The following is a 13,254-nucleotide window of genomic DNA, read 5'->3' on the forward strand; positions in this document are numbered from 1 at the left end:
TTTACTAATTCGGATACTGTTTGTTTATTTCTCTTGTATACTCTGGCTAGGACTTCTAGGACTACGTTGAAGAGGAGTGGTGACAGTGGGCATCCTTGTCTTGTTCCAGTTCTCAGAGGGAATGCTTTCAACTTTTCCCAATTCAGTATTATGTTGGCTGTGGGTTTGTCACAGATGGCTTTCACTACATAAAGGTATATCCCTTGTATGCCAATTTTGCTGGGAGATTTTTTTTTTTAGATGGAGTCTCTCTGTTGCCCAGGTTGGAGTGCAGTGGTGCAATCTTGGCTCGTTGCAACCTCCGCCTCCTGGGTTCAAGCGATTCTCCTGCCTCAGCCTCCCCAAGTAGCTGAGACTACAGGTGCATGCCACCACACCTGGCTAATTTTTGTATTTTTAGTAGAGACAGGGTTTTGCCATGTTGGCCAGGTTGCTCTTGAGCTCCTAACCTCAGGTGATACTCCTACCTCGGTCTCCCAAAGTGTTGGCATTACAAGTGTGAGCCAGCATGCCTGGCTGAGAGTTTTAATCATAAAGGGATGCTGGATTTTGTCTAATGCATTTTTTTTTTTTTTGCATCTATTGAGATGGTCATGTGATTTTTTGTTTTACTTCTATTTATGTAGCATATCACATTTATTGACTTGCGTATGTTAAACCATCCCTGCATGCCTGGTATGAAACCCACTTAATCATGGTGGATTATCTTTTTGATATGTTGTTGGATTCGGTTAGCTAGTATTTTGTTAAGAATTTTAGCATCTATGTTCATTGAGGATATCAGTCTGTAGTTTTCTTTTTTTTGCTTATGTTCTTTCCTGGTTTTGGTATTAGGGTGATGAATTAGGAAGGGTTCCTTCTTTCTTTCTCTTGTGGAATACTGTCAAAAGGATTGGTACCAATTCTTTGAATGTCTGATAGAATTTTGCTGTGAATCCATCTGGTCCTGGACTTTTTTTTGTTGATAATTTTTTAGTTACCATTTCAGTCCTTCTAGTTACTATTTTAATCTGCTTGTTATTGGTCTGCTCAGGGTATCTAATTCTTCCAGATTTAAGATAGGAGGGTTGTATTTTTCCAGGACTTTATCCATCTCTTCTAAGTTTTCTAGTTTATGTGTGCAAAGGCGTTCATAGTAGCTTTGAATGACCTTTTGTATTTCAGTGGTGTCAGTTTTAATATCTCCTGTTTTGCTTCTTAGTGAGGTTATTTGGATTTTCTCTCTTCTTGGTTAATGTTGCTAATGGTCTATCAATTTTATTTATCTTTTCAAAGAACCAGCTTTTTGTTTCATTTTTTTTGTATTGTTTGTTTCAATTTCATTTAGTTCTGCTCTGATCTTGGTTATTTCCTTTCTTCTCCTGGGTTTGGGTTTGGTTTGTTCTTGTTTCTCTAGTTCTTTGAGGTGTGACCTTAGATTGTTTGTGTTCTTTCAGACTTTTTGATGTAGGTATTTAGGGCTAAGAACTTTCATCTTAGTATTCCTTTTGCTGTATCTCAGAGGTTTTGATAGGTTGTGTCATTACTGTCCTTCAGTTCGAATAATTTTTAAATTTCCATCCTGATTTTGTTTTTGACCCAATGCTCATTCAGGAGCAGGTTAATTTCCATGTATTTGTATGGTTTTGAAGGTTCCTTTTGGAGTTGATTTCGAATTTTATTCCACTGTGGTCTGAGAGAGTGCTTGATATAATTTCAATTTTCTTAAATTTATTGAGGCTTGTTTTATGGCCTATCATATGGTCTATCTTGGAGAAAGTTCCATGTGCTGTTGAATAGAATGTGTATTCTGCAGTTGTTGGATGGAATGTTCTGTATACATCTGTTAAGTCCATTTGTTCCAAGGTATAGTTTAAATCCATTGTTTCTTTGCTGACGTTCTGTCTTGATGACCTGTCTAGTGCTGTCAGTGGAGTACTGACGTTCCCCATTATTATTGTGTCGCTGTCTATCTCATTTCTTAGGTCTATTAGTAACTGTTTTATAAATTTGGGAGCTCCAGTGTTAGATGCATATATGTTTAGGTCTGTGATGTCTTCCTGTTGGACAAGGTCCTTTATCATTATATACTGTCCCTCTTTGTCTCTTTTAATCACTGTTGGTTTAAAGTTTGTTTTGTCTGATACAAGAATAGCGACCCCTGTTCGCTATTGATGTCCATTTGCATGAGATGCCTTTTACACCCCTTTACTTTAAGTTTATGTGAGTCCTTATGTGTTAGGTGAGTCTCCTGAAGGTAGCAGATAGTTGGTTGGTAAGTTTTTATCCATTCTGCGGTTCTGTATCTTTTAAGTGGAGCATTTAGGCCACTTACATTCAATGTTGTTATTGAAATGTGAAGTACTGTTGCATTCATCATGCTCTTTGTTGCCTGTGTACTTTGGTTTTATTGTTTTTGGTTTTTAACTTTTGTTTTGTTTTGTTTTATAGATCTGTGTGATTTATGCTTTAAAGAGGTTCTTTTTGATGTATTTCCAGGATTTGTTTCAAGATTTAGAGCTCCTTTCAGCAGTTCTTTTGGTGGTGGCAAATTCTCTCAGCATTTGTCTGGAAATGACTATCTTTCCTTCATATGTGATACTTAGTTTCACTGGATACAAAATTTTTGGCTGATAACCGTTTTGTTTGAGGAGCCTGAAGATAGGTCCCCAATCCCTTCTAGCTTTTAGGGTTTCTTCTGAGAAATCTGCTGTTAATCTGATAGGTTTTCCTTTATAGGTTACCTGGTGCTTCTGTCTCACAGTTCTTAAGATTCTTTCCTTTGTCTTAACTTTGGATAACCTGATGACAATGTGCCTAGGCGATGATCTTTCCGTGATGAATTTCCTGGGTGTTCTTTGGGCTTCTTATATTTGGATGTTGAAGTCTCTTGCAAGGCTGGGGAAGTTTTCCTCGATTATTCCCCCAAATATGCTTTCCAGGCTTTTAGAATTATGTTCTTCCTCAGGTACACCAATTATTCTTACATTTGGTTATTTAACTTAATCTCAGACTTCTTGGACACTTTGTTCGTATTTTCTTATTCTTTTTTCTTTGTCTTTGTTGGACTGGGTTAATTCAAAGACCTTGTATTTGAGCTTTGAATTTCTTTCTTCCATTTGTTAATTCTATTGCGTAGACTTTCCAGAGCATTTCACATTTCTAAAAGTGTGTCCAAAGTTTCTAGAATTTTTGATTGTTTTTTTTTTCCCTTAAGCTATCTATTTCCATGAATATTTCTCCATTTACTTCTTGTATGATTTTTTGGATCTCCTCAGATTGGGCTTTGCCTTTCTCTGATCCCTCCCTGATTAGCTTAATAACTAACCTCTTAAATTCTTTTTGAGGTAAATCAGGGATTTCTTCTTGGTTTGGATCCATTGCTGGTGCACTTGTATGATTTTCTGGGGTGTTGAAGAGCCTTGTTTTGTCATATTACCAGGGTTGGTTTTCTGGTTTCTTCTCATTTGAGTAGGCTCTGTCAGAGGGAAGGTCTACGGCTGAAAGCTGCTGTTTAGATTCTTTTGTCCCACAGGGTGTTCCCTTGATGTAGCACTCTCCCCCTTTTCCTATGGATGTGGCTTTCTGTGAGCCAAACTGCAGTGATTGTTGTCTCTCTTCTAGCCACCCAGCAGGTCTACCTGGCTCCAGGCTGGCACTGGGGGTTGTCTGCACAGAGTCCTGTGATGTGAACTGTCTATGGGTCTCTCAGGTGTGGATACCAGCACTTATTCCAGTGGAGGTGGTGAAGGTGCAATGGACCCCGTGAAGGTTCTTAGCTTTGGTAGTTTAATGTTTTGTTTTTGTGCTGGTTGGTCTCTTGCCAGGAGGTGGCGATTTCCAGAAAGCATCAGTTGTAGTAGTGTGCTGAGGGAACTGTGATGGGTGGGGCCCAAGAACTTCCAAGAGTATGTGCCCTTTGTCTTCTGCCACCAGGGTGGATAGGGAGGGACGGTCAGGTGGGGGGCATGGCTAGGTGTGTCTGAGCTCAGGCTCTCCTTGGGTGGGTCTTGCTGTGGCTGCTGTGGGGGGTGGGGGCGAGATTCCCAGTTCACTGGAGTTGTGTACCAAGCAAGATTATGGCTGCCTCTGCTGAGTCATGCAGGTTGTCAGGGAAGTGGGGGAAAGCCGGCAGTCACAGGCCTCACCCTGCTCCCAGGCAAACTGAAGGGCTGGTTTCATTCCCACCAAGCCGCCCCAACAGCCCCGAGTCTGTTTCCAGGGAGAAGGAAAGAGGGGTTTGAAAACTTGCCCAAGGCTATCTGCCTCCCAGCTGCCACAGAAAAGGCTTTAGTTCTCCCCCTGCCTGTGAAGTCTGCAGGCCTGATTTGGGCCCTCCCCCGAGTTCTGGCAAGGAGGCTTCTCACCCTGTTCAAATTGTTACAAAGTTCAGCTAGAGAATTCCTTCTTCCTCTGGAGTTTTACCCCCTGCTCCTCTGGCCACCCTCCCGATGGATCCCTGTGGTGCCAGGCAGGAATGGGCTGCTTGGGGACCCAGTGAGCTCCCAGGACCTTACTGCTGCTTCTTCTACCCCTGTATTTTGCTAGGCTCTCTAACTTGACTCAGCTCCAGGTAAAGTCAGAAACTTCTTCCACAAACAGACCTTCAGCTTCTCCAGTGGGGTGTGTGTTCAGGAGAGGAGGGTCTCCCTTTCCCGCTTCTGCAGTTGGGGGACTCACAGTAACTAGGGCGTCTCCCAGGTCCTACGGGAGCAGTCCGCTTCCTTCACAGGGTCTGTGGGTCCTCTTGGGGTTGCTGGTTTTTTCTTGCAGTGGATCTGGAGCTAAAATTCACAACGCAAGCCTCCACATGCTGCTTTTTCTGGAGCTGCAATCTAGTCCTGCCTCCTGTCCAACATGATCCCCTGAATCCAGTATTGCACATAACCTTCGCACACCCTCCAGTATACGTTAAATCATCTACAGATGACTTATAATACCTAATACAATGTGATGCTATGTTATATATATATATATGTTACATTGTATTTCAAATTTTGTATTTTTGTATTTTTATTTATTTATTTATTTATTTATTTATTGAGACAGAGTCTTGCTCTGTCACCCAGACTGGAGTGCAGTGGCCAGATCTCAGCTCACTGCAAGCTCCGCCTCCCGGGTTTACGCCATTCTCCTGCCTCAGCCTCCGGAGTAGCTGGGACTACAGGTGCCCGCCACCACGCCCGGCTAGTTTTTTGTATTTTTTAGTAGAGACGGGGTTTCACTGTGTTAGCCAGGATGGTCTCGATCTCCTGACCTCGTGATCCGCCTGTCTCAGCCTGCCAAAGTGCTGGGATTACAGGCTTGAGCCACCGCATCCGGCCTGTATTTTTATTTTTTTAAACCAAATGTTTTCTTTTCTTTTTTTTTTGAGGTGGAGTCTTGCTCATCGCCCAGGCTGGAGCGCAGTGGCGTGATCTCGGCTCACTGCAAGCTCCGCCTCCCGGGTTCACGCCATTCTCCTGTCTCAGCCTCCCAAATAGCTGGGACTACAGGCACCCGCCACCACGCCCAGCTAATTTTTTGTATTTTTAGCAGAGACGGGGTTTCACCGTGTTAGCCAGGATGGTCTCAATCTCCTGACCTCATGATCCGCCCGCCTCGGTGTCCCAAAGAAACCAAATGTTTTCAATTCATAGTTGGTTGAATCTGCAATATGAAACCCATTGATAGTGGGATTTGGAAAGGTCTTCTCTACTTGGAGAGTATTAACAAAAATTCATGTTTTCTTTTAGTACTTCTGTGGCTATTTTTCTAAGTTTAAATTTTTGATGCATCAGCATTTATTCTGGAGTATAGTTAAGAGGTGGTATTCAACTTTCTTGTTTTCCAGATGGTTATCCAATTATCACAGTTGTATTTTCCATTGAATAATCTCCCATACCCCCACTGATCTGAAATGTCAGTTTTATTATGTGCAAAATTCCTACGTTATTTGGATCTATTTCTTGACTTTCTGTTAATCTGACAATTGATAACCAAATACCACAGATTATTTTAATTATTGTAGCTATAATATACTTTCCTATCTGGTAGAGCTAGTTCCTCTCATTATTTGTCTCTTCTAGAATATTCTTGGCTATTCTTTAGGGATTTAGGATAATGAATTGGTATTTTTCTTATAATTATACTATATTTACAAATTAACTTAGGGAAAATTTGTATCTTAAGGATGCTGAGTCTTCCTATCCACGGATGTTGTATACTTTTGCATTTGGTTCTAGTTTTTTACCCTCTCCCCCTCTTTTAGTAAGCCTCTGTAACATTTCAAAGCTTTTTTCATATATATCTTTATTACATTTACCTCTAAAGTTAGGTATGTACTCCTATGTGGGTAATGTTATCACATATAGGTCTAATTTCTAAACAGATGTGGCAATAAAAACTATTAACTATGGGTTTATATAAAAGTCATTTTTTTTTTTTGTTTTTTGTTAAGTGCCCAGTTCTTGAAACTCAGCAAATTCAGGCTTGAAAAATTCACTAGAACTATAGCCATAAAACATACCTCTTTTTGACTCCAGCTAATAAATATTTCTCTCCTAAAATGTTTTAGCATGAAAACAGAACTCATTGGATTTTCAGAAACCTTTGTTCCCTGTTGACTTCGTTTTCAATTTTGAGAGTACTCAGATCTGAGTGGTGTTGCATTACCTATTAACAATTCTTATTAAACTAAAAATACAAAACTTACCTCCTAAATTCATTCCAGCTTGAAGACATTTCTGAAGTCTGCAAGCAGGACAATTCTTTCGTCGAATCTTATCAATGATGCAATCATTTCTTCCAGCACATAAATAGTTGTGTTGCCCTGATTAAAATAATAAAAAGTAACTGTTAAAATAGACTATACTAGTACAAAACATTAATATGTATACTCAGAATATAAAACTACTTCTTTCCTGCCTTGAAATCTCTTCCTCAAAAAAGTAAAAATACATGATTTGTGGATAATATAGAGGAGGAGATGGTCAGCTTAATGCAGCTGAGACTTTAGATTACATATGATAACATTACACTTATTTCCAAACATGTTCTCATATAAGTACAGCCATATTTCTCCATTGTTTGAATTTTTTGATAGCTGCATGGGTTCAGGCAATAGTGCACATTTCCTGTAGACGTCACAACAGCATCAATCTAAACAAAAGCCCTACTGCAGCTGTTTAAGCTGCTATGCCTGCCCACCATTTATACATGTGACTTCACTGGGATTTCACAGTAATTTCACTTTCAAATTACACAATTGGAAATGTTAAACTACTCCATTCTGTAAAACAATCTGGAACTAAAAAAAATCAGATGTGGGCACAGCACGGGCTTAGAGAGTGGCATCTATTGGCAAAATATGAAATTGTAGTCTAGCTTTATTAGTATTTATTCAAAAATATTTACTAAACACCCAGTGGGTACTAGGCACTACTAGAGGCACTAGGGATACAGTGATGAACAAGACAGACAAAAGCCTCTGCTTTTAACTTTCATTAGATTTGGGGGAGACACATTAGACAAAGTAATTAGATAAAATGTGTTAGATGTTAGATAGTAATAAGCACTAGGGAGAAAAATGAAGGGAACATGCAAGGTGATTTTTAAATAAAGGTCTATAGATCCATCAGCCCTATAAATCCTTCCATCTAACTGTGTGGACATCTAGGAGAGAACATATACCAGAAAGAAGGAAAGGCAAATGTGGTAGGGAGGAAGGTGAAGGCTGATTACTTGGCATGTTCTAGGAATAGCAGGGACACCAGGGTGAAGGAGCAGAAGAGAATGAGTAGAGAGTAAGAAAAGATAGAGATGAACAGCTAATGTGAGCCACATCACATAGGTCCTTAGAGGTCATATTCAAGACTTTGGCCTTTACTCTGAGATAAAGCCACTAGACTAGAGGACTTTGAGCAGAGGAGTCACTTGATGTGATTTATATTTCACAGCATCACTCTGGCTGCTGTGTTGAAACTGACCGCAGTGGACTAAGGACAGAACTAGAGAGACCAGGGGTAGGAGGCAATTATTGTAACCTAGGGGAGAGAGGAAAGTGGGCTGGGTCTTTGTGGTAGCAGTGGCAGTGGTGAGATTCTAGATGTATTCTGAATGTAGAGCTGCATGGGTTTGCTGACAGACCAGAGGAAATGAGGAGTTAAGGAGGCCTTAAGATTCTTGGGCTAAACAAGTAGAAAAAGGGAACTGACATTAGTTAAAAAGGGGAAGACAGAAGAAGCCAATGGTTTATGAGGAATGACCGCACTTGGGCATGGCAAGTCAGAGAAACCTGATGGGCATCCAAGTGGAGGCATCAGGTCTGCGGTTAGGAAGAGGGCTGGGCTAGATATGTAATCAGCTCACGGACGTTATTTTAAGCCATAAAACTAGGTGAGATCATATGGTGGGTGAGCACAAACTGGAGAGTGAAGCCTGAAGAGCCATGGGTTAATGAAAAGGAGAGAGGGAGGCCCACTGTTTACTGCAAAGTAGTGAACAGGCTCCAAAGCACTCCCTTCAGTGTAGTACCATCATGTTCCCTTGATTTAAGAATTACTAAGTAAATAACAGTAAATACTCAATAAAAATAATGTGCATCACTTAATGTAATTAAAATAATTTAATCTACAGTATATTCTCTAACATTATGCTAAATCTTAGTAATAATAACAATAAAACAATAGTAACAGCATAGGGAAATCTATCAAAGTGAAGAAATGAAACCCCACCATTATAATAATCTAATGCCTTTTCTAAAAATTGAAGGCTCTTAATGAATATGGGTAGGTGTATATAATTACACAAAGGCAATCAATATCCATGGTAAAAATGGTAACTGATAAATATAACATTTAATGACGTTGTACAGCATCTTAGAGAGGCTTCCAGTTCTAAAATAAAATTTTAATGCCACATTAGAGTTCTTAGTTAACCCATGCAACAACCCTATGACATAGGTGAGATTATTATTGCTGCTATTCATCAGAAGAACCTCATACTAGAATTGATCAAGTGACTTCCCAAAAAGGTAGAGCTGGAAACAGAATATAGAAAGTCTGATAATATTCCTGTGCCTCAAGGCCAGGAGAGGGTTTTCTAAATACTGATTTGCAATATAATTTACTGTTGGTCTAATAAGACATTGAAGGTGCTCTTTGGAAATGAGAAGCAACAGAATGTTGAGTGAAGCACACTCTACCAGCCAGCATTTCTACCCACAATTGACATTCTGTGCCTTTTGCATATTATGAGATTGAATACAAAACCACAGATTTCATCTTTAATATACACTGAACTGAGTAAACTTGAAAGTCCAAAGAAATAACTAAATGTAATTTGAATTTGTTTTAATTCAACAAGTATTTATGGGGAACCTCCAATATGTTGCAAGGTCATGGATCATTTGCATAAGGGTTGGTTGGCTGTAGTCTAAGATTCACTCTATGAATTTTCAGTAAATGTAACTAAGACTTTTAGATTGTAGGCATACCAAATGGAAAAAAATGGCCACTGTCTTATGAACACATTGAAAGATTTTCTTCTTTGGGTGTTCAAAAACAGAGACTTTCAAATGCCAGGATTGTTCTAGAAGGATTTAAAAAAATAAATACCCTTCAAAAATTTGTTACTGTAACAACCCAGGATAATTTTCTCCCCAGAACAATATTTCATCTTCCACAAATAGGAGAGGAGAGTTGTAAGAGACTGTTGCAGACAAGTCATTTTCAGAAAATTTTGTCGTTTATATTTTTAGTTGTGTAAACATTAAAAATTTAAATTACACCTACACAAATATATAATGTGTGTCTCATTCTTTAATTCATATTAAACCAACACAACACACAACCAAAATCTGTCCAGTAGGACTCAGGGAACTTTAGTCATCCATCCATCTCTGTACTCGAGTTCAGTGTACCTCCTGCTTGCGGTTGGGGCAGCTTTTTGGGCACAAGGCAGCCATTCCAGAAGAGAGAAAGCTTCCAAGGTTAGGATAAACTTGAATGAAGTACCAGGATGCTTAGGTCAGTTAGTGCACATGTAACACAAATTCAAAGATTTATAGGAAAACCAGATGGAGTAAATTAAAGGGAAAATAAAAGCAAAAATGCTTTACGGACTTAACAATAACAAAGGTGAGTTTAAAAATAAATCAGAGGTATAATTTTTTTCTATTGTTTTAAACTATGGTATTGTTTTTAACTGTAGAATAATTCAGTAACTGTTTAAAAGTTAATCTCATTATTTTAAAAGTTAGTGCATTCAATAAAAGTTGTCTTTTACAATTTTCAATTATTTTGAAATCAAGAAGCAACTTTTTGTTATACGTGGCCTGGTCCCAACTGAGAAAATACAGATTATGTGACATGCAGTTCTCTAAGAATCAATAGCATAAGAACAGAAAAGTAGAAAAACGAAGGGCAGGGAGGAGAAAGCACAATAAAAAGGAACCAGCTTCACAACCAGGGTCCATCTGGGTCTCAATCCTGCCTCAGTCAATAAGGAGCTATCAGAGCCTCAGCCAAGTGGCTCAGTGTTTCTGAGCATTGGTATCTTGATCTATAAAATGCAAAGAGTAATGCCTACTTTCTACATTGTTAAATGGTTTCAAATGAATAATATACTACACAAAAAGCAAGAAGCACAAAGCCTGGCCTGAAGAAAGAACTAAAAAAAAAAAAAAAAAAAAAAACTAAAAAAATTTTTAAAAGGTGATAGAGGTGATAGTGATGACCTATTTTGTTAGCTCACTTAAAAAAAAATGGGGCCAGGCACGGTGGCTCACGCCTGTAATCCCAGCACTTTGGGAGGCTGATGTGGGTAGATCACGAGGTCAGGAGATTGAGACCATCCTGGCTAACATGGTGAAACCCCTTCTTTACTAAAAACACAAAAAATTAGCTGGGCGTGGTGGCGGGCACCTGTAGTCCCAGCTACTCAGGAGGCTGAAGCAAGAGAATGGCGTGAACCCAGAAGGGGGAGCTTGCAGTGAGCCAAGATCACGCCACTGCACTCCAGCCTAGGCGACGGAGCGAGACTCCGTCTCCAAAAAAGAAAAAAAAAAAAAAAAAAAAAGAAAAGAAAAGAAAAGAAAAGAAAAAAAAAGTAGGATGAGAAAATCCAAAGAACAAAAATCAACTCTTAATGAATGTTAGTGAGTAAAGAGCATCCTGTGGGAGCAGAATGTCACCTTTGAGTATGAAGGCCTCTGGATGAAGAGTCCACTTGAGCCAAGGCAAACACCATTCAGCTCTGAACCCATCTTCAAGTCTTTAGTTTTTTTTCTAAAAGCTGACAAGGATAGGAGTGTGTTGAACTATATCTTTAGGGTAAACACAGGATAAAAAGCCAGGATTGTCCTTTCTGTTTGCAACTCAGCTAAGAATTCTAGATTAGGGCCCAAGACTATAGGCATAGGATAAGATTCTGGAAAGTTATAACTTCCTGGTATTATTTCTCTCGATATCTCTTATTTTTATATATTACTTAACATCAAGACTCTTTAAGTAGGCACATACACTCAGGGGCAGAAGCAAAGGTGAGCCTGGGAGACTGAATTCCATTTTGCCAGGAGCCTTGAGGGAAACCGCACCCCTGTGGATGAGAGAAGGCAGAGGTAACTGATATTTACAGACAGGCAGGTTGAGGAGTAAGGCCCTTGGAAAACAAGAAAAAGAGGTTCTAGGATCTAACATGTGTTCCCAGACAATGAGTTAATTCCATTCCACAAAGATTTTTAAGGCAGAATGTAAAAAGGTAAAACAGTCCATTTCTTCCACGACCTTATATTCAAGGGGTTAGGATGAGGTTGGGGAAATTGAAATGATTAAGATACATCTACCTATATAACAAACCCGTACATGTACCTCTGAACTTAAAAAAAAACGATATATCATGGGTCTTGATATGTTCCGACTTTAAAGAAGGAAGGGATCATACTGGAGTTGGGAGATGAATCAGTCTTTATGGAGAAGGAAAGCATCTGGGGTAAGCCTTAAGGAATGTTCTAGAGGAATGTTCATACAATGAAACATGGAAAGGACAGAAGTACAGGTGTTCCACACAAAGAATTAGCCCAGGGAAGGCTGAGACACAGTTAAGTGTTCAGTAAGCAAGTGGTCTGGGATAGGCACGGGATAAGATTCTGGAAAGTTGTAACTTCCTTGTATTATTTCTCTCCATATCTCTTATTTTTATATATTACTTCACAGGCAGGATGGGTACAGAGGAGGAACAGACAGTATCCACACAGTCTGGTAGCTCGGCCATTTCCAGAGGCCGCCAGTGCCCTGCAGGCTCCAGTGCCCCTTCCTTTCTTCTGGGTTTCAGCCCCATGCATCTACCTGTTCACTGAATGTTCCCACCCGAATGTCTCTGACACTTCAATCCCTCCCTGTTCACCAATCAAATGTCACATCCCCACCCCCCACACAGCCCCCTTCCTGCCTGCTATATGCCCAATTTTAAAGCTACAAGCGGTTGTATGAACTAGAAGCTACAAGTTATCCATTGTTTACACGGCTTCTCCCCAGAATCCTCTACATTCAAGGGCTAGCAAAGTACTGATGATTCTCCCTTCTAAGTGTCTTTTGAGTTCTATCTATATCCATCAGTCCTTTCTTCATTGCAGGATCTCTTGGTTAAACTTCTGAATTATGGAGCTTGAATCCCTATTACTATCGGACTTTAGAGAAGTTACTTAACCTTTTCATATATCAGTTTCCTGACTTATTAAACAAGAATTATAAAGGTGCCTATCTCATGAGTTATCATGAAAATAATATACCACATAAAGCACTGAAAATAGTCACTGCTATGCAGTAAGGATAAAATGAATGGTAGCTGTTATCACTGTATTTGTGTGATTATCATTATTACTATTGTCATGTATTACTGCATATTTTCAGTATAATTTCAATGGACTTGTAAGTAGTCTACCTGCCTCTGCTAATTCACCACTTCTAAGTCAAATGATTCTAACTTCAATTTAAAAGTTATTAAATAAAAAAACTCTCACACAGACATCAATAGGTTAAAAAAAGAAAGAGAACTGTTTTGGTTGAAATGAAGCTAAGGGGTATCCCTGGTGTTTCCCTCCATCTGTACCCATCAGTGGTGTGGGAGGCACTCCACAGGAAACTGCGGCCTCTAGGGCAGGCACTTTGGGTCCTGGGCCTCCCCAGAAGTTTCCCCCTCTTCTGTACAGCCTGCAGTCCTCCCCCTGATTCACAGATCTGATTATGACATCATCTGCTTAAAGGCCTTCTAGGGCCCTTCACTGCTTAAACTCTC

General features: G+C 39.6%; 1 protein-coding gene across 2 annotated transcripts in view; it reads right to left on the minus strand.

Moving 5' to 3' along the window:
- The window catches only part of NR3C2 (nuclear receptor subfamily 3 group C member 2), a 363,388-nt gene that overhangs the window by 110,027 nt on the left and 240,107 nt on the right, over window positions 1–13,254 (minus strand). For both annotated transcript variants that reach the window (XM_030920434.1, XM_010368448.2), the window contains exon 4: window positions 6,674–6,790. In XM_030920434.1, the coding sequence (XP_030776294.1) occupies window positions 6,674–6,790 (117 nt within the window). The remainder of the gene's footprint in view (window positions 1–6,673; window positions 6,791–13,254) is intronic.

The sequence above is a fragment of the Rhinopithecus roxellana genome, chromosome 2 (genome assembly GCF_007565055.1).
Source record: "Rhinopithecus roxellana isolate Shanxi Qingling chromosome 2, ASM756505v1, whole genome shotgun sequence".
NCBI lineage: Eukaryota > Metazoa > Chordata > Mammalia > Primates > Cercopithecidae > Rhinopithecus > Rhinopithecus roxellana.